The sequence below is a fragment of the Elephas maximus genome, chromosome 6, assembly GCF_024166365.1.
Source record: "Elephas maximus indicus isolate mEleMax1 chromosome 6, mEleMax1 primary haplotype, whole genome shotgun sequence".
Taxonomy (NCBI): domain Eukaryota; kingdom Metazoa; phylum Chordata; class Mammalia; order Proboscidea; family Elephantidae; genus Elephas; species Elephas maximus.
In genome coordinates, this window is record NC_064824.1 from 101,827,333 (window position 1) to 101,846,408 (window position 19,076).

Here is a 19,076-nt window from a genome sequence, read left to right on the forward strand (position 1 = left end):
TCAGTTTAATTATTTGCTTAATGTTGTCAGAGTGTTGCCAGAACTTTGAATGTGCTAAAAGCAATTTTTATATTTCTTTCTTGTAATCAAAAATATTCCTGCTATTGTCAAATCCTCAGTGGTCTATATAAAACAATCTTTTAGTATATGTTCTGAGGGTAAGATAAACGGAAGTTTTAGATTTCATCGGAATGAATTCACTATTAGTGGGGGCAATGTATCTTGACCTTAAATTAATTGCTACTATTTATTGTGCTAGATATGTTACTTAATACACATTATCTCATTTAATCCTTACAGTAAATTTACTGTTATAATCCCAGTTCTAAAGATGAGAAAACTGAGTCTTTACAAGGTTGCTACTTATCCACAGTCACACAGAAGCAGGAAGAAGACTTAGAATTCAAACTTGGTCCTAACTCTTAACTGCTGTTCTTTGTTGTCTTCTTACATACTCTTTCCTTTTCTACTTTCACAAAATGTTATTTTCTCTTGAGAGGGAAATTTGTTAATCTTTGAAAATTATTGCTAGTGCTCATATCAGGGTTTTCGTTCCAAAGGAAAAGCAGATGGTTTAACACAGTGTCTTGAACCATACTGCCTTCATCAGATCCCAGGACCATTACTTCCTAGCAGATGGGACCGTAAGTGAATCACATGCATTCCTGTGCTTCAATTTCTGCACCATGTAGCCTTGTCAAGATTAGCTGAGTGCCCAGCAGATAGCATGCAAACGCAGGCATTATTATTATTACATATTACATAAAAGATCATATTCGCTTATGTAACTAAATCACAGACTACAGATATAGGTAATCCCAATTCAGCCACCTAACCAGCAGAGGAAGTCCTCTTCAGGAGGTGAAATCAAAAGCCGGACTGCCACTATGACTCAGAGAAATTTCAGTCCAGAAAAGGACATCATAAAAAGTGATTGCATGCCACATCGACTCATAAACTTTTAACTCACAAGCTGTCCCCTCCTCAAAAAAAAATCACATTCATGACATAGTAATCGTGTTCTGAACTTTAGCTTATATTTCAATAGTTATCTGGGCTGTTTCAGTTGCTACCGTTGACATTTCTGGCTGGTCTCAGATAGCACTAATATCTGCATTTTTCTTTTATTCCCTCTACATCATCTGAGGGCTTTCTTTACTGAGAGGACACTTCCATATTTGAAGTAAAAATGGAAACTCAAGAGCAGCAGTGGGGACAGCATGGTCAGCCCCACTGAAGGACTCATTAATTGGAGTCCAGAACTACCACTAATTAGAACTCTGGGAGGTGGGCATATTCTTCCCCAGGAGCAAATGTGCAAGTGCTTGGGCTCCCTCGTCTTTTCTCTTTTCCAGTGGTGCCTCAAGTTCTGGCTCTTGGACAGTGGGTTGTTTAAGGGAGGGTATAAAGTCTTTCCATAGTAAATGTAGAACTTCAGATATCTCTAGGAGTCTTTCCTTTGTGGGATTGGTACAATTCAGCAACAACAACAATAAAAAACTCAAACCACTTGCCATGGAGCCATTCCAACTCATGTGACAACCCCATATGTGTCAGAGGAGAACTTCGTTCCATAGAGTTTTCAACGGTGTGACCTTTAGGAAGCAGATTTCTAGGCCTTTCTTCTGAGGTGCCACTGGGTGGGTTCAGATAGCCAACCTTTCTGTTAGTAGTCAAGCACTTAACCATTTGCACACCCAGTGGGTTCAAATAGCCAACCTTTCTGTTAGTAGTCAAGCACTTAACCATTTGCACACCCAGAAACTCCAAAATTCAACAAGGACCCATTTATACTTTAAGAGAACTTCTTATTTCTCTGCTGAATTAGAGATTTTCATGTTTTTCTGCAATACCACTCTATTTTGTCTTGGCTGCTCCTCTCAGATGAATTAGGGCCAAATCCTTTGTTTTTTTAACCTTCAAGCCTCTCTTAATCTCATCTTGTTCTTAGTGATTCCTATTAAAAACAAACAGACATGAGTTGACTTTAACCAACTAGTCTACACTTCAGAGGTGATGGAAACATTTTCGATTTTCTAAATCACAAGAGATTTGCTTTGAAACTGGTTTTCTCTGAGTTAGTGATTCTTCATTCCAAGTGTTGCAAGAGCTCTACATATCTTTACTTTTCACAGGGGATGCCAGGAAATGATTTTAGGAGGAAACATTCAAATAAAAGTTAATTTCCACACTGTATTTATGTGGGTAGGTACATATAATTTGCCTTTTTGTTTGGCAGATAAAAAAAAATAATCTTCACAAGAGTGAAGAAGATTGTAAACTTTAGGAAGTTAAGGCTTTATTCACTGCTCTGTGCCGCTAGCCAGCACAGCGTCTAGCATATATTTGGCACTTGAAACACATTGTTTGGAGGAATAAATAAATAAATATATATATTCAGAATTACAAAATAGTTCCAGAATGGATCTTTTATCTCTTATAATGAAGTACTTGAACTTTTTCTCTGTACATTAATTTACGCCTAACCATTATGCCACAAATGCAGCATTTCTCACTAACACTATAGACTAACAATGTATTTCTTGGGAATAGTGCTTACCTATGAGACCAAGATTATGGATGCGACATGGACATTTAGGTCTGCATTGCTGTATGACCTACTTGTGATTGCGTCAGTAGCCGTCTCAGAATTATACCCAGTGGCACCCTAGATTCCATAACTTCCATGTAACATATGACTGAGGGTTGGTCTTTATTGTTATCGGAGGATTCCCCTTAATAACAAAAGAATGTTTAAGTGAGATGGTTGTTGTTGTGTATTGTTGAGTTGATTCTGACTCACAGCGACCCTGTAGGACAGAGTAGAACTGCTAATAGAGTGTCCAAGGCTGTAATCTTTGTGGGAGACTGCCACATCTTTCTCCTGCAGAGCAGCTAGTGGGTCAAACTGCCAACCTTTCAGTTAGCAGCCGAACATTTAACCACTGTGTGAGATTATTTTCTGCCTAATTATATTTGACCAGTTAGCTTTCTAAAATTTTAATTCTAAATAATGGATAAAATTTATTTTTGCACAAATATAATGATTGAAGATTTACTGTTTTTTGTTTTTTAAATTACCTCTTGACAATGTTATTGTAAATTGAAGAATGGAATAATATTTGTTGAAAATACATTGATCCTTTTCTGACATTGTATGGCTTTCTGATTTATTTTCACTCTCTGGTGAGTTGACTGCTTCTACTGGTTTTAGGAGCCGTGGATCTGGATGCCTTAACAGATGAGAAAGAAAGAAAAGCCTTAGAAGGGATGATTAATAATTTTGGGCAAACACCTTGTCAACTGTTAAAGGTAAATCATATAAGTTATTGATAACATAAAAAGCCTGGAATTGAATTGCTAAGGAATTGTATATTACCAGTGTTTTTAAGGATATTGGTTTAAAAACCTTATTTCAGAATTATCTAGAGTTTGGAAAAAAATTACACTGTCATTTAAAATTAAATAGATTTAAATAATTGTTCCTATTTTGAAATAACAAAATATTGCAGTCAGAATGCACATATACAGCCAACTACTCTGTAATGGAAGGATTTCTGTTTACTCAGCCAATCACCTTATTTACTATCTCTAAGAGAAGAAAAAGTGAGGCTGTTTGGGAAATTAAAGATTCAGCCAAATTATAAATCTTTAATTTGGAATAATGTATTAAATTTTACCAAACATTTAGTAAGCATTTTCCATGCTTAAGATATTGTTCTAGGTGTTGAAAATCCTAAAATTAGTAAGATTTGATCTCTGACTTTAAGGTACCTATTGTGTTGTTGGGAAAGGCAGACTATAAACAATGATTTATAATCCAACAGAAACAAGTATTAAATAAAAGAATAAAGTAATGTACTGAGGAAAATATCAAAAGAGAATAATTAATTCTGATTTAGATATTCGGGGGAGATATCAGTATGAAAAACTTGAAAGTGGAAGTAGAGTTTTTATACAAATGAAGAGAGTAGAACTCTGCTGAGGGAACCGCCCCAGCCAATGCACGGAGCTATGAGCAGTGCACAGTGTGCATTGTAGCTAGAGGCCAGTATGCATGAAGTGATACAATGAGAGATGTTTCAATATAATTGTGGATTATTTTTCTTTAAAATTATTTTGAAGGAACCACACCCTCCTAGATTATCAGCAGAGGAAGCAGTGCAGAAGCAGACCAGAACAGACACTTCAACCCTAAACCTATTTGAACACCTCACTGAACTCAAGTCATTTTTTATAGAGGTAATATCCAACTCAGTAATAGCAAAGAGTTGTCTTTGTGAATCCTGTATGCCTTAAAGTTAATTTTATTCTATAACGTTGGGTGAGGATTGTAATACTTAACCCCAAATAGCAAATAATATCTCAACAATTCTATTCGTGGATATTTAAAACAATTTTATTTGAAAGCTTTCGTTTGCTGCTAAATGATAGTCTTAACTGTTCTCTTGGCTTTCTTTCTCCTACTTCTCATTTTCCTGACAAAAAAGAATAAATAATTTTATTTAAAATGCATTTTCTGTCAATTGTAGAGGGAGTTTAAAATAGCTCTTATTTATAATGTCTACTCATCTGTAAAATATGGCCTAATATGTCAGCTTGCTAATTCATAATATCAGGAGGGAATTCATATGTTTAAATTTACATATTGGTTAATGTAAAAGTTAAGTACAAGCTTTACAAAGCAGGCGGTAGGCTGGATTTGTCCCACAGGCCATAAGTTTGAACAGGCTGTAAGGTTTTTATTGGGGGCTGGTCATGTAGATACTGTCTGTCTACCACATACCAAAATTTCAGACTCCCAGAAGAAAAGCAAGTGATCAGCATAGACCATGTTTGTACAGTCTAGGTGCAGTGAGCTTCCCTTATCATTTAGGGAAAGTTCTATATCAGTGTAGGTAACTGTTTACCAGCCAAGGTTTCCCAAAGACCAGCCAGAGACCAACCTTGCAAGCAGGACTTTCTAAGAATAGCAGTCCCAGACCTCCTGTGTGTACTTTTTTTTTTGAATACAGGGCAACCTGCAAAACCCTATTTAAGCCATAATCTGATGGACACGTAATGCTGTATTTGCTATGTAATGCTGATAGAACTACTTCCATCATGTCTAATCAGTTGTGACATTGTTATAAGAGAATACATTCTGAATCTCATTGGTGCAGTGACACATTTGCCCTTCTCTGTACCCAACTTGTCACAGGGTAGCTTTCCCTAGGACCAGTATCTAGAGCAGGCGAAAGAACGTGGTAGATATCCTTGGGTACTGATAACTTGTTAACCCCTTTTCATTATCATAAGTCAAGATCTTTCCCCACACATTTATGTGAAAAGAGAACTCTGTAGGTCACCTCTTCATAGGTGATAAGATGGTAAAAAAAATGGAGGTAGCAGTGAAAGCACAGGCTTAATAAATGTATTTCTTCAGAGATCATTTTCATTTATGCTTTTGTTCAGATGTAAGTCATTCTTTTCTTGATTAATTCACAGTATAAAGAGAAAAGATGAGCACTAACTTTATATGGTTTATGATTTGTCATTGAGTTAGTTCATATAAAGCTCTTAGAACAGCGCCTAGCACATAGTACATATCCAATAATGTTAGGTTATCTTTACCTAATGAATGTTAGGTATCATTTTATGAACTGTTGTCACATCAAGGATCTAAGTTCTTGAGGAGAGCTTCAAGATGGACAGATATGTAGGTAGGTAGAGAAAGACAGAGAGACAGAAAGGAAGGAAGGAAAGAAGGGGGGGAGGAAAGGGAAGGAGGAAGGAAGGAAGGAAAAAAGAAAGAGTTGTTCTCCATCATATTGTAATAAGATAATAGTGCATGTTTTCTGAGGACCATCTTTATTTTCTCGTCCTATTTTTGTGGCTTTCAGATTTTACCTCAGTTAATGGAAGTTAGACCCAAAAGGAAATTTCTATGCATATAATCAAAATTCCCATTTGACTGATTTGAGAAATGTATTCTTATATGGTTTATATTTTCTATTTTCTACTTTATATTCATGTCAATACAGCAGGGGAGAAGGAAAGATCCTAAATCATGGACTGTTTTAAATGTTTGATAAAGTTTAAAATCTCCATTTCTGTCCCACAACAGAGTAGTGGTATAGACGAAGGTGATAGGTTTCAGAAGTTTCAAGTATGCCATGCAAACATGGTATACAATTCCTTTCTTATACTTTAAACACTGGTATGTTTCAATAAAGTGCTATATCACAGGGATCATCCTTGTTTAAAGAAATAGAAGTTTTCAATAATTTATGCCTAATAAAGATGAGCAGAATGAGTTACTAAACCTCTGTCTTTCATTTTATAGGGAATTAGTGATGGTATTCCACTAATAAAGGCCATTGTCCCCAAAAATCAGTCTCGCTCTTTTATGTCTCAAGGCAGTCCTGAGTTACTGGTAAGTTAGTTGCTTTATACCTTTTTCACACCACCATGTCTATATCCATAACAACTTATAAAAATATTTAGGAAATAAAGATTTTAAAAAGTCAATTTTAAAAACAATGGAGAAGATTTATCTAGAATTATTTTGACCAAGGCACAAAACATTTTTTCTATTTACACAGTTTTTTTTTTTAAGTAGCTATTGTCATTCTGAACCTTTTCTGGAAGATTAAATGTGTGAAAATAGGAAATTTTTGAAAAAGAAATTAGGAATAAAATCTTACCAGATATTAAACTTTATTATAAAGCTATAATTATAATGAGAATCAATATAGGATTGAAAAAGGTGTACATGCAGGGCACTTTAATGAGTGTGTTACATGAATTTTGTCATTTAGTCCACATAATAATCCTATGAGATAGGCACTATTATTATTGCCCTTCTACAGATGAGAAATTAAAACTCAAGAGATATAATTTTCCCAAGGTCAGACAGCTAGCAAGGGATCTGGGACCCTGGCACATGGATCAAACCTAGGCTGTCTTATTCGAATTTGTCACTTAGAAATTGCAATAACAGGGTATAGCCCATTGAACAGCAGAGATTCCAGAATTAGACCTATTTGGGTAAGTATACATATTGTATATTTTCTCAGTAAAAAAAAATCTAGAAAGATATAAAAATACTTATAGTATTTTTTGAATGGTAAACTTTGTGAAATTTTCCATTTTAATACCTATAGTTTTTTTTAACTTATCTGATTTTTAAAAAATAATCTGTTACTTCTATAATTCAGGGGATTCATTTTGAAAAGGTAGTATTCACTATGACTGTCACTCCAGTGGCGACCTTTGCAATTCATCAAAAGTTCTACTTCTGGTTTGTGTTTTAAGGGATAGGTATCATATTTTTATGTTAAGTCTTGACCCTGAATTTCTTCTGACTACTAACAGATGATAATAAACTTTGAGAAGTTATGAGGAAAATACTCTTCCTCAAATCAGAAGTAGAACTTCCGATGAATTGTAGACCATCGCTGGAGTAACGATCAGAGTGAATGTTTTCTCTGCAAAATGAAAAGGCCCCCCACCTTATAAAAGTAACAGGTTGCGAAAAGATACATTTGACAGCTTTTTTTGCATTAAGATAAAGAAGTTTTTCCATTTTAGGGTGAGTTTTTTTAAGACTTTCTGTTTTAAGTACACAGTCACACCCAAAACTGAAGCCCACTGCCATCGAGTCGATTCTGACTCATAGCAACTCCATAGGACGGGGCAGAACTGTCCCGTGGGTTTTCCAAAGCAGACTGCCACATCTTTTTCCAGAGGAGCAGCTCCTGGGTTTGAACACCAGCCTTTCAGTTAGCAGTCAAGTGCTTAAACACTGTGCCGCCAGGGCTCTTTACACAGTCACACGGTATTCCCTAAATGAGAAATGCTAACGTCGTGTGAACATTTGGTTCTACGTTGCTGACTTTCATCTTTTATTTAAGTTGAGTCTTCATGTGTTCTTTTCCAGATAACAATAAGCATGAATAACATTATTGGAACACATGGATGGCTGCCTTACGACAGAAACATTTCTAATTACTTTACATTCATCAAGGACCAAACTGTGACAAATCCAAAGTAAGTAAGTAAATACTTAAAGCTGAATAGCTGCAGCAGGTGATTACCTTATTACCAGGAAAAACAACTAGCTTTATTGATTGGTATCATTTTGAAAGTAATGTTGTAGAGACCCAGATTTTCTTCCCTCCCTCCTTTCTTCCTTCTTTCCCTTCCTTCGTTTTTTCTTTTAAGTTATGCCCTTACTTGATAATGGTTTAAAGACAAAACAGAGGTTCTGTAATATCAGTTATGGAAGCAAAAACTATATTAGGAATAGTTCTCGAACTTAATTATAATTTTATTTTACAGTGTTATTTACAAATAAGCCCTATTTTTTTTTTTAAATAATGTTTTATTGTGTTTTAGGTGAAGGTTTACACAGCAAATTAGGATTCCCTTTAACAATTTTATACAAACTGTTCTGTGCCAGTGGTTACAGTTTTCGCAGTGTGTCAGCATTCTGATTATCTCCATTCTGTTTGTTTTGTTCCCATTGATCTAGCTTCCCTTCCCCTCCTTGCCTTCTCATCTTTGCTTCTGGGTAAATGTTGACTGTTTGGTCTAAGCCCTATGTATTTTATGTAATAAGAATTCAGTGTTTACCTTACTTATTTTCTAAAAATGTTGAAAGTTTACATTCTAACTTAAAGTGATGTTTCCCTTAGACTGAGTTCTCTTAGCATAAATGTTTGTGTACATTTTTCCAGTTAAATCATATCTAACATTCATTGCTGTTTTTAGTATTTAAAGTGATATAATTATATTTTTCTTGTCTTTACCAACTAGCCTAAAATCTCATGAGATTAGAAACAACATCATTTTTACTTCTTATCCCACATAGGACTTAGTATTGTTGTGCTTAGCATAAGGCAGGCTTTAAGAAAATTAATATTGAATAAGAAAGTTCTGGAGCTTAAGTGTCAGAATCAGCCCTCATTTTCTGCACACACACTAAAGTGCGATTACTTCTTTGCATCTTTCTGCAGAATCTAGATTGGTTAAGCTCATGGGTGTTTTGGTTGGAAACAGGTAAAACCTAAATGCTTATTTTGGTTGGAATGGAAAACAATCTTCACGAGTATTGCTAGATATGCAGTTATCTGCCTGATTCATCACTATGTGGTAGATCCCTGGTTTTAGTTTACGTTTGATTTTCCTGGTCCTGGCAGATCCTATTTTGTCCTTATACTTTGAGGCTGCCATTTATGGAACTAACAATTTTATTAAATTGGCTTTGAAGGATAAGATTTGAACCTTTTTCACACCTTCACCACTTCTTTATGCTTAACCCTCACGACTATTATGTATATTTTTATTTTATTCCAAATATGAATGAAGTAAGACCAATGTATTTCATGAAAGTCTTTATCATTTATTAATAGGCATTTCAAATTGAACAGTTGGGACTTTTGTCTTTAGAGATATAAAAGAAATAGTTGATACCAACCTAAGTGATCTTTTAAGGAAAAATCTACTTGTTATTTGTGCTTACAGAACTCAGCGTTGCATGAATGGTCCTTTTGCTCCAGGGCTGGAGGTCACTTCTAAGCTATTTGTAGTATCACATGATGCAAAGTTGCTCTTTAGTGCTGGACACTGGGATAATAGCATTCAAGTGATGTCACTCACAAAAGGCAAAATTATCTCACACAATATCAGACATATGGGTAAGCATTAACTTTTTTCCAGAAAAACCAAAGTTTCTTCATTTTTTCTGTCTATAAAAGTAGTGCATGCACCTTATAAAGAGCCCGAAGTTTAACCTTTGAAGCAAAGTAAACTTTTTGGCAATTCAGTATTATAGTATATCCTTTATATAAGAGTATCTGATGTACTTTAGGTATACCAAAGCAGCATATAAATACAACTTAGAGTGTCTGAAATATTTTTTAAAAGTCATTTTTTTAATGATATTTTAAGACAAAATGTTAATAAATTTAAATCTGTAGCAGTTAAAATATTAACTGCTGTATTACTCTGTTAACAGTAAAGCATGAGAGAGGTAAACTTCTTTAGTGTAGTTTAACCAGGTACTTCTTAGTGCCACAGCCTTCAATGTAAGAATAAAATATTGAGTAGATTTTTTTTTCTAACAAACTATTCCAAATCCACTGCCATTGAGTCGTTTCTGACTCATAGCGACCCTGTAGGACAGAGTAGAACTGCCCCATAGGGTATCTAAGGAGCACCTGGAAGACTCAAGCTGCCAACCTTTTGGTTAGCAGCTGTAGCTGTTAACCACTACACCACCAGGGTTTCCAGCAGACCTGTTAGGGAAGGGAAATGGAGCCTGCTCCTGATTCTTTATCAGTGACTCCTAATATGTCACTTATCCCAGCTTTTTATAGTTCCTGAGAAATGCATATTACAATGTGGATTTATATATAAAATATATATACAGATTATGTACTGTTTTCCTTAAGGATACATTCTATAAGATTGTAATTCTCAATGGGAGTAGAAGGTGAGTGGGAATGAAACTGGAGAGGCATATCAAAATCAACTGGGGATTTATTTCAAGCTACCGAGCCTCCACCCAAGATTCTAATAAGCATTTCCAATCCCCAGCTCTACTCCTCACCCTCTAAGAAGTGTGGCTTCAAAGAAAGCTCTCCTAGGTGGTTTTGATATTGCTTCTTCCCTGTGTCACTCTTTCCTAATTCTTTCCCAACGTTTCCCTCTGTTAGAAACAACTGATTTAGTAATAGTTTGAACATAAACTAAAATTTCTCTTAAAAGTTCTGTTTCAGCAAAACAAAGCCATTTAATTTTTTTTTTTTTTTAAACAGATATTGTGACTTGCTTAGCTACAGATTACTGTGGAATACATTTGATTTCTGGTTCCAGAGATACTACATGTATGATATGGCAGATAACACAACAGGTAGTCACACATTTAAATGCTCTTGGATAAGATCATAAGTTCATTCTGGGAATACTGTTGAGATGTTCTCATAGGGTAATATATTTTTCTGTGGCTGTGAATGACTGTTTGAGCTCCATTGCATTCTCTCACCCCTCTTCTTTCCTATTCTAATCACTACATTTTTTTCTAGGTTTAGTCTCTGATTCATTACCGTATCTCCTATTACAGCACTAAGCACTCAGACTGGCACTCTTAAAAGAAGACAGATATGTCCCAGGTAATAGAGAGTCAAGGAGAATTTATCCACATTATACAGAGCAGATAGAAGGATAACCATAAGCAAAGCAAATACTATGGGAACTATTCCAAACATTGTGTAGCAAAGAAGGTAATATATAAACAAAGCATGCTAAAGACAGATGAAGAATCTTCTTTCTTTTGGAAGAAAACAACTCAGGGACAGAGACATATTTCTTGCAATAAAATCATGCTATTAGAAGAGCATAGAAATAGGAGTTAAATAAAATAGGAGTTCAAAGATGAAATGATAAAATAGCATTGTTGTTTTTAATTGCCATCAAGTTGATTCTGACTCATAGAGACCCCATGTGTGCAGAGCAGAACTGTTTCATAGAACTCCATAGAGCAGATTGCCAGGCCTGTCTTCTGAGGCGCCTCTGGGTAAGATTGAACTGCCAACTTTTTGGCTAGTAGTCAAATGCTTAACTGTTTGTGCCAACCAGGGACTCTTGATAAAACAACATAATAAGGTGAAATAAAAGGGAGGTTGAAGAAGAATCAAACTAGACTAAAACCAATACCATTATAAATATAATAAACCCTAAACAGAAGTGGAAAGGAACAGATTTGATGGGGCTGAAAATCAAATTAATGGCATGGACAAAGATTTAGGGTAATCACAGTAAATACGAATAAAAAAGATAAAAAGATTAAAGCATTTAGAGAAAGAATTATAGCTATAGAAATCAAAAACCAGTGAATACAAAGATAATTGACATCCTTGAAATAGAGACTTCAATACATTGAAAAGAGAAAGTATTCAGAGCTATAATAAAAAGTTTCTTTGAAGTGAAGGAAAAATAAGTCTGCAGATCAAAATAGCGAAATAACATACCTAAAACAATTAATACAAGACAATCACTGTTGAGACCATTCAGATTAAGTTTTTGAGCTTCAAAAGATTTAAGAATAATTTGGGAATCCAAGAAGAAAACAAAAGAATAAGTACTGCTATGAATAATTCAACGGTAAAAATGTGTTCCAGCGTTATTTTGTGATTAGAAAGTTTAAGGGGCAACATATTTCTCATTATAAAAAAAAAGCCTGCAAGAAAGTATCTTTACCTTTGCTTTTCTCTTTTAATATTAGGGAGGCATTCCTGTCGGCTTAGCATCTAAACCCTTTCAGATTCTGTATGGACACACTGATGAGGTATTGAGTGTCAGCATCAGCACTGAACTAGACATGGCAGTGTCAGGATCAAGGGTAAGATTTCACCTTTTAAAAATACTAATTATTTTTTCTCCAAATTCATAAGTAATATTTATGTTTTAAAAGTTTTTCTAGGAGAATTGGTAAAAGTGCAGTTTTTATATCATATTTTTGTAGAACTTCGTGAAAATGGAGTAATATAAAAGAAAAAACTTAAAAAAATAGGTTCTATTTTGGAATTTTATTGTTCTTATTGGTTAACAGAAGAGGGCATTCTGTAAGGTAAAATACTATTTGAAATTTCAAGGTTGAAATTTTTCCTACGGTATATGCAGGGTATACCTTTGATGGAATAATCCTTTTTTTTAGTTCTGTTCCCACATAGCTTTCTCCAGCCTGCTTTCCTTTCTCCCTTTTTTGCTATTCTTTTCCTTTGTTCTTTTCCTTTTCTAATATTTTCTCTTTGTAGGATGGCACCGTGATTGTATATACCATTCAGAAGGGTCAGTACATGAGGACTTTACGACCACCTTGTGAGAGTTCTCTGCTTCTGACCATTCCCAATTTGGCTATATCTTGGGAAGGACATATTGTCATCTACTCTAGCATTGAAGAAAAAACCACCCTTAAGGTATATCATATTTCATGCAGTAGGGCTAGGCTGTTCAGCTTGGCTTGTCTTTCCTTCTCACATTATATATGAGGCATTTCGTAGAAGTTAAGAACACCGTATTTTAAACAGGATGTTTTCTTGTCATCATGTAATTATTCGTTCCTTACCATTTTTTTTTTTTTTTTACCATTACATGGGCTTCTACCACAGTCTTGGCTGTACATTTATACTTTATTTTAGGTATTTCTATTGCCCTGTAAGGAGTTTTGGTGGTACAGTGGTTAAGTGCAGGACTGCTAACCAAAAAGTTGGCAGTTCAAACCCACCAGCCACTCTGTGGGAGAAATATGTGGCAGTCTGCTTCTGTGAGGATCACAGCCTTGGAAATCCTGTGTGGCAGTTCTACTCTGTCTTATAGGGTTGCTATGAGTCGGAGTCAACTCAGCAGCAATGAGTTTTGATTTTTTTATTGCTTGTATAACACATGGTTTCAAAAATAATTTCTGATGACATAGGACTTTGACTGTAAGCTTAAGTGGAAATTGTAGGCAACTTAAATTCTTTTTGAACAAGGCAAGGTATAAATAAACTGAATTTTATATATTTATTTTCCTGTCAATCATGTAGCTTTTTAAAAATTAAGAGAATTTTTTTAAAAGAATGTGGGTTTGTTTTTTTTTTTAATTGGATGAGATTTAGTCCTTTTTTTGGAGGGAATGAGATTTCTTGTTTAATATTTATTAACTTGATTATCTGATTTTAAATCACCGTAATAATATTATAATATTGTTTACACACTCTTTTTAAAAATAACGATAGTTTTATTCCAAAGTTTAAAAAACCCAGTAATCATTCCATTATAATCATAGTTTGACAATATAAAAACTCAGTTTTTATTTGAAATAATTAAATTTTTCTCATCTAACCTTCGCAGGGTAAGAATACATTGCATCTGTTTTCTGTAAATGGCAAGTATTTAAGATCTCAAATCCTGAAGGAGCAAGTCTCAGATATATGTATAATTGGAGAACATATTGTCACGGGCAGCGTACAAGGGTTTCTGTCTATAAGAGATCTCCACAGGTAAATTTTAAAAAGTGTCACTTAAGAAAAAAGGTGGTAATAATTTCAGCCTAGAGTGGAAATCAGGAATCTAAGGTTTCTAATTTTTTGGTTTATCAATTATTATGAAAAATGCCTTTTTCGGGAAACTCTGAAGGAAATATGGGCAGCTAAAGTATTCCTAGATTAGTAAATGAAATACATATGTGTTCAGAAAATATTTAGAGCCAGCAAAAAAAATTATAGCGCCAAACTTGGGTTAAGGATTTGGAAATTGTCCAAATTATGGCTCGAATTACTATAAACTAAATTTTTAAGGCTAATGTATTTATGCATGTATATATTTTTTTATGTATATGTGTGTGTATACAGTTGGGTAGAGAAGTCTTTTGTTATTTAATCCGGTGAAGAAGAAAGATGTTTAAATAGTGGATATATATTCTTCATATTTAGTAGCTTGTATACCCAAAGCAGGAGAAGGATCTGGTGATCCACTCCCATGAAGATTATAGCCTAGAAGACCTTTCCAAGCAGTTCTGCTCTGCCACATGAGGTCGCCAGGAGTCAGAATCAACTCGATTGCACCCAGCAACAGCATACACAAAACTGCTGTTTCCTATGTGCCCCAAGTGCCTTCTTTCATTTTCTTCTCTTCGCTTTTTAAAAATGTATTACAGCTTACTTACACTCCTCAAACTATCTTCAGCCCCCTAAAAACCTTCCTTAGAAATAATTTCCTGGTCCAGAGTGTTTTATCTTAATTACATGTATATCGGATTCACTTCTATACCAAAATCTCCTAATTATGTTGGTCTTTTCTTTCTCATTTTGTCATTCTTTCTCCTGTAGCAGACCATTGAATCCCCATTCCAATTATATCTTTCCAACATTTTTTACAACCCTGGTTTCAGGGTACTGTTCGGAGAATTCAAAATTTGAAAAATCAATGGATCTTTGAACAGTTCAGTCTAGAACACAGTATGTATGTCATAGGATTCTTCATTTTTTAATCATTAAATAAGTGCAAGTATTTTTCATAATGGATATTAGACAACGCAAATAGACCAGTTTTATTGACCTCCATCCCCCCTTTCTCCCTCACACACACTTTTTGAGGATTTTGGCTTTCCTATCCAACTTTCAAGGAGCCCTGGTGATGCAGTGGTTAAGTGCTTGGCTGCTAAATGGCTCAAACCCATCAGCCACTCCATGGAAGAAAGATGTGTCAGTCTGCTTCTGTAAAGATTACAGCCTTGGAAACCCTTTGGGGCAGTTTTGCTGTGTCCTACAGGGTCGTTATGAGTCGGAATTGACTCGACAGCAGTAGATTTTGGGTGGCATCCAACTTCCAATTAATAATCAAAGAAGTGAAAATCATCTAATGAGAGCTGCTGTCTTCTGAGTACTGTACTGCTTACTCATAATAACTGACTTAGGAGAGTTTCAGACTAGTGGAGGACATAGTAATATAGTATGTATTAATTAGAAAAGTCAAAAACTAGCTTATGTGGTACTAGTTATATGTGAGCCCTGGTGGTGCAATGGTTAGGAGCTCAGCTGCTAACCAAAGGTCAGCAGTTCAAATCCACCAGCCGCTCCTTGGAAATGCTATGGGGCAGTTCTGCCCTGTCCTATAGGGTTGCTATGAGTTGGAATCGACTAGACGGCAATGGGTTTGGTTTTTTTTTCCTACAGTTACATGTGCTCAAGCATAGTAATGATTGTGAAGATGGTGCAGGACCAGGCAGTATTTCGTTCGGTTGTACATGGGGTTGCTAGGAGTTGGAACCAGCTTGAAGACCTAATAACAATTAAATGTGCAGGAGGAATTTGATGACATTAAGGATTACTGTGGATCTGAGTAGCCAGAGGAGTCTTCATGAAGGATTAGTAGGAATAGAAGTGGAGATGGAAAGAGGGAGAGCAACCTTCTAAAGGTGGGAGTAGTCAAGATCTGAGAAAATAAAGAACAATGGCACAGAGACAGCAGTGAGCACAGTATGTACTGTGCTGGATTTCAGGGATTAAGGCAAGGCTGGAACAAATGCCCACTGACGATCTGAGGCTCAGAGAATGGTGGCTGGTGCAAGAAATTTATCTCTACCTGTTTTAGGTAGGACACTGTCTTAATTTCCTAGGGCTGCCATAAACAAAATACCATAAAATGGGCAACTTCAAAGAACAGAAGTTTATTGTCTCACAGTTCTGGAGACTAGGATTCTGAATTCAGTGTGCAAACAGGACCATGATCTCTCGGTCCATTCTGGGGAGAGATCTTTCCTTGTGTCTTCCAGCTTCTGGTTGCTCCAGGTTTCTCTTGGCTTATAGATATATCTTTACATGGTATCTTCCTCCTGTGTGACTCTGTCTCTGTGTCTGTTCTCTCCTTTTATAAGAAACATCTCAGAAGGGATTAGGACATATGCTACTCAGGATGACTTCATTAATTTAACTGATAACATCTTCAAAGAAAGAGCCTATTTCCAAACCAGGTTACATTCACAGGTGTAGGGGTTTGGACTTAAATATATCTTTTAGGGGGACACAATTCAATCCATAATAGACACAAAGGACAGGACTCTAGTTAATTTATAGACACAACCATATGTGTTTTCCTCCTCACTTTGTCGCTCACTTTCTTGCTAATCCCACTAGGATCACTTTGCCAAGGGACCCAGAAAACCAAACCTGTTCCTGTTGAGTGGATTCTAATGCATCTTGACCCTATAGACAGAGTAGAACTGCCCCATAGGGTTTCCAAGGAGCAGCTGATCGGTTCAAACTGCTGACCTTTTGGTTAGGAGCCAAGCTCTTAACCACTTTGCCCCCAGGGCCCCTCCAAGGGAACAGATATGGGTTATTAACCTCAGACAAATGATGAATCAAAAAGAAGATTTGTAATAGTAGAATGGATTGGACAGTTGAAGAAAGAGTAAGATTCTTTAGAGACTAAGGAAAATAATTTTAATATGTTAGGTTGGTGATTACTTTATTAATACTTATATAATACTTTAATAATACTTGGGTATATATTGTTAGATGGAAAATGTGTAGAATAGAGCAGAAAGAAGCTTTTTATCAAGAATTTTAAGTAATGTTCTGAATGTGGGCCCTTAGGTGAATCACTTAGACTTTCTGAACCTACATTCTAACATTTATAAAATTAGAATGCAGAACTAGATGATTGTTATTTTCCAGGTATAAATTTCTGTGAATTTATTATATATCCATGTAATCATGTGTATATTTTTTTATTTCTCTTCTAGTTTGAATCTCAGCATCAACCCATTAGCCATGCGATTGCCTATCCACTGTGTTTGTGTAACCAAAGAGTACAGCCATATTCTTGTAGGATTAGAAGATGGCAAATTGATTGTAGTGGGTGTTGGCAAGCCAGCTGAGGTAAAACTTAGCGTCAAGCGTTTCCTTTCTCACACTGTTGTAGATTCCCTTGGTTCTCCTTTGGTCCAGTTGTGTCAGAAGTCACCATTATGGATGAACAAATTAAAAAACAAATTTGATTTTTCAAAGGGTGGTAAATGAAAAGGGGATAAAGCTATTATTCAAAAGTGATATTTATATTATGATATAACTGAGAGCACACACTTGGCAGTTTCCATCGACTACTCTATAGGGATGAGAAAATTCTTTTATTTTCTGTCTTTCCAAATATAGATATGAGATCACTTCTTAGATTTTCAATACATAAAGCCTTTATAAAAAATGAAACGTAGGCTCAAAAATATAACTCTCTGCTGTAACAAATACCCAGCATGACTGTATGTCAGTTTTCCTTTTGTAAAACCAAGATTTTTTTCTTGGAACTAAGAATATGCCCCATATAACGTGCTTATTCTCAGTGAGTTTCCTGTGGTTATTATAAATTTACTTGCCAAAAATTTATCAATTCCTGAATACTTAAATATCATAAATCTCATACTCTTTCCTAGGAAACTGTATGGCTATACTCCCAGTAATTTAATTATTCTTCTGGAGAATTTATTTTATTACATAGCATCAAATTAAGCATTATAAATTCTTAGCATCATCATCTCCCTTTTCTGAGAAATCTAGCAGTACGACATCTGTAGGGGTTATTGAAGGAAAAAAAATTACTATCTCGTTGTCAGTGGTTTTATCCTCTATCAGAGAAACCATTTTTGTTTTATAAGTATTTTAAAATTTCTTTAGTCATTATAGCTTTTTCAGAGTATTATTTTAACAAAGGAGAAGTTTTGCTAAATTAAAGTGACTGCAACAACATGTAGTTTCAAACATAATAGTCCCCTAAACAATGTCGGCAACTCTATACTTCAGTGTTCCACTTATACTTTAAGTATGTTTCTATTCAATGCTAATTGAGTTTCTTGATTAATAACATTTCCAAATAAATATTGCCTAATGTCGTCTACTAATATGATGATCACTTAAGGAATCTGCTCAGACTTTACTCTGAGTTTGTTTTACTTTCTGTTGTTTCAAGTGCCTTTTAAATTTGTCCTCCCCCAATTTATCTGCTTCTGATTCTACTGAAAATTTTTTACACGAGATGACTACTACATGTTTTCTTTTAAAAATTGATTGGAAAAAATACACCTAAGCAGCTTCATTTTATAAGCCTAAATTAATGTTTTGTAATATTTTTGAAGTATGATAATTTGCCCTTGTCGAAAGATTTATATAGTCTACAACACATAGAATCTGAATTGTGTATAGATAGATTTAGAATAAAACTGTTTTCTATCTGTTCTACAGCTTTGAATATATCAGCTGAATTATGGTTCTACTTTTGTAAATAATCTTATTGGATACTTAGACTTACAGAATTAAAATCTCATCTGTTCTATAAATATGACAGTATAGAATATTAAATAGATCAATATTTAGTTATGAAAAGGCACATGTATATTTCAAGGTTTATTTTTATTTAAAAAATCAAATTCTTGATTAAGTGTTTTTTAAATCATGTATCAGTTTTATATACTCTACTGTCAGTGTGAAATTCTTATTTATAAATACAGCGGTAAGGGTAGTAATAGATTAATGAAAGTAATGTTTCAGAAAATACAT

The 19,076-nt window shown here is 34.9% G+C and overlaps 1 protein-coding gene across 12 annotated transcripts in view; it reads left to right on the forward strand.

Moving 5' to 3' along the window:
• The window catches only part of NBEAL1 (neurobeachin like 1), a 178,711-nt gene that overhangs the window by 151,462 nt on the left and 8,173 nt on the right, over positions 1-19,076 (forward strand). For all 12 annotated transcript variants that reach the window (XM_049887868.1, XM_049887869.1, XM_049887875.1 and 9 more), the window contains 10 exons: positions 3,215-3,312; positions 4,126-4,242; positions 6,326-6,415; positions 7,922-8,031; positions 9,508-9,680; positions 10,803-10,897; positions 12,269-12,385; positions 12,801-12,962; positions 13,879-14,027; positions 17,273-17,408. In XM_049887868.1, coding sequence (XP_049743825.1) covers positions 3,215-3,312; positions 4,126-4,242; positions 6,326-6,415; positions 7,922-8,031; positions 9,508-9,680; positions 10,803-10,897; positions 12,269-12,385; positions 12,801-12,962; positions 13,879-14,027; positions 17,273-17,408 — 1,247 coding nt within the window. The remainder of the gene's footprint in view (positions 1-3,214; positions 3,313-4,125; positions 4,243-6,325; positions 6,416-7,921; positions 8,032-9,507; positions 9,681-10,802; positions 10,898-12,268; positions 12,386-12,800; positions 12,963-13,878; positions 14,028-17,272; positions 17,409-19,076) is intronic.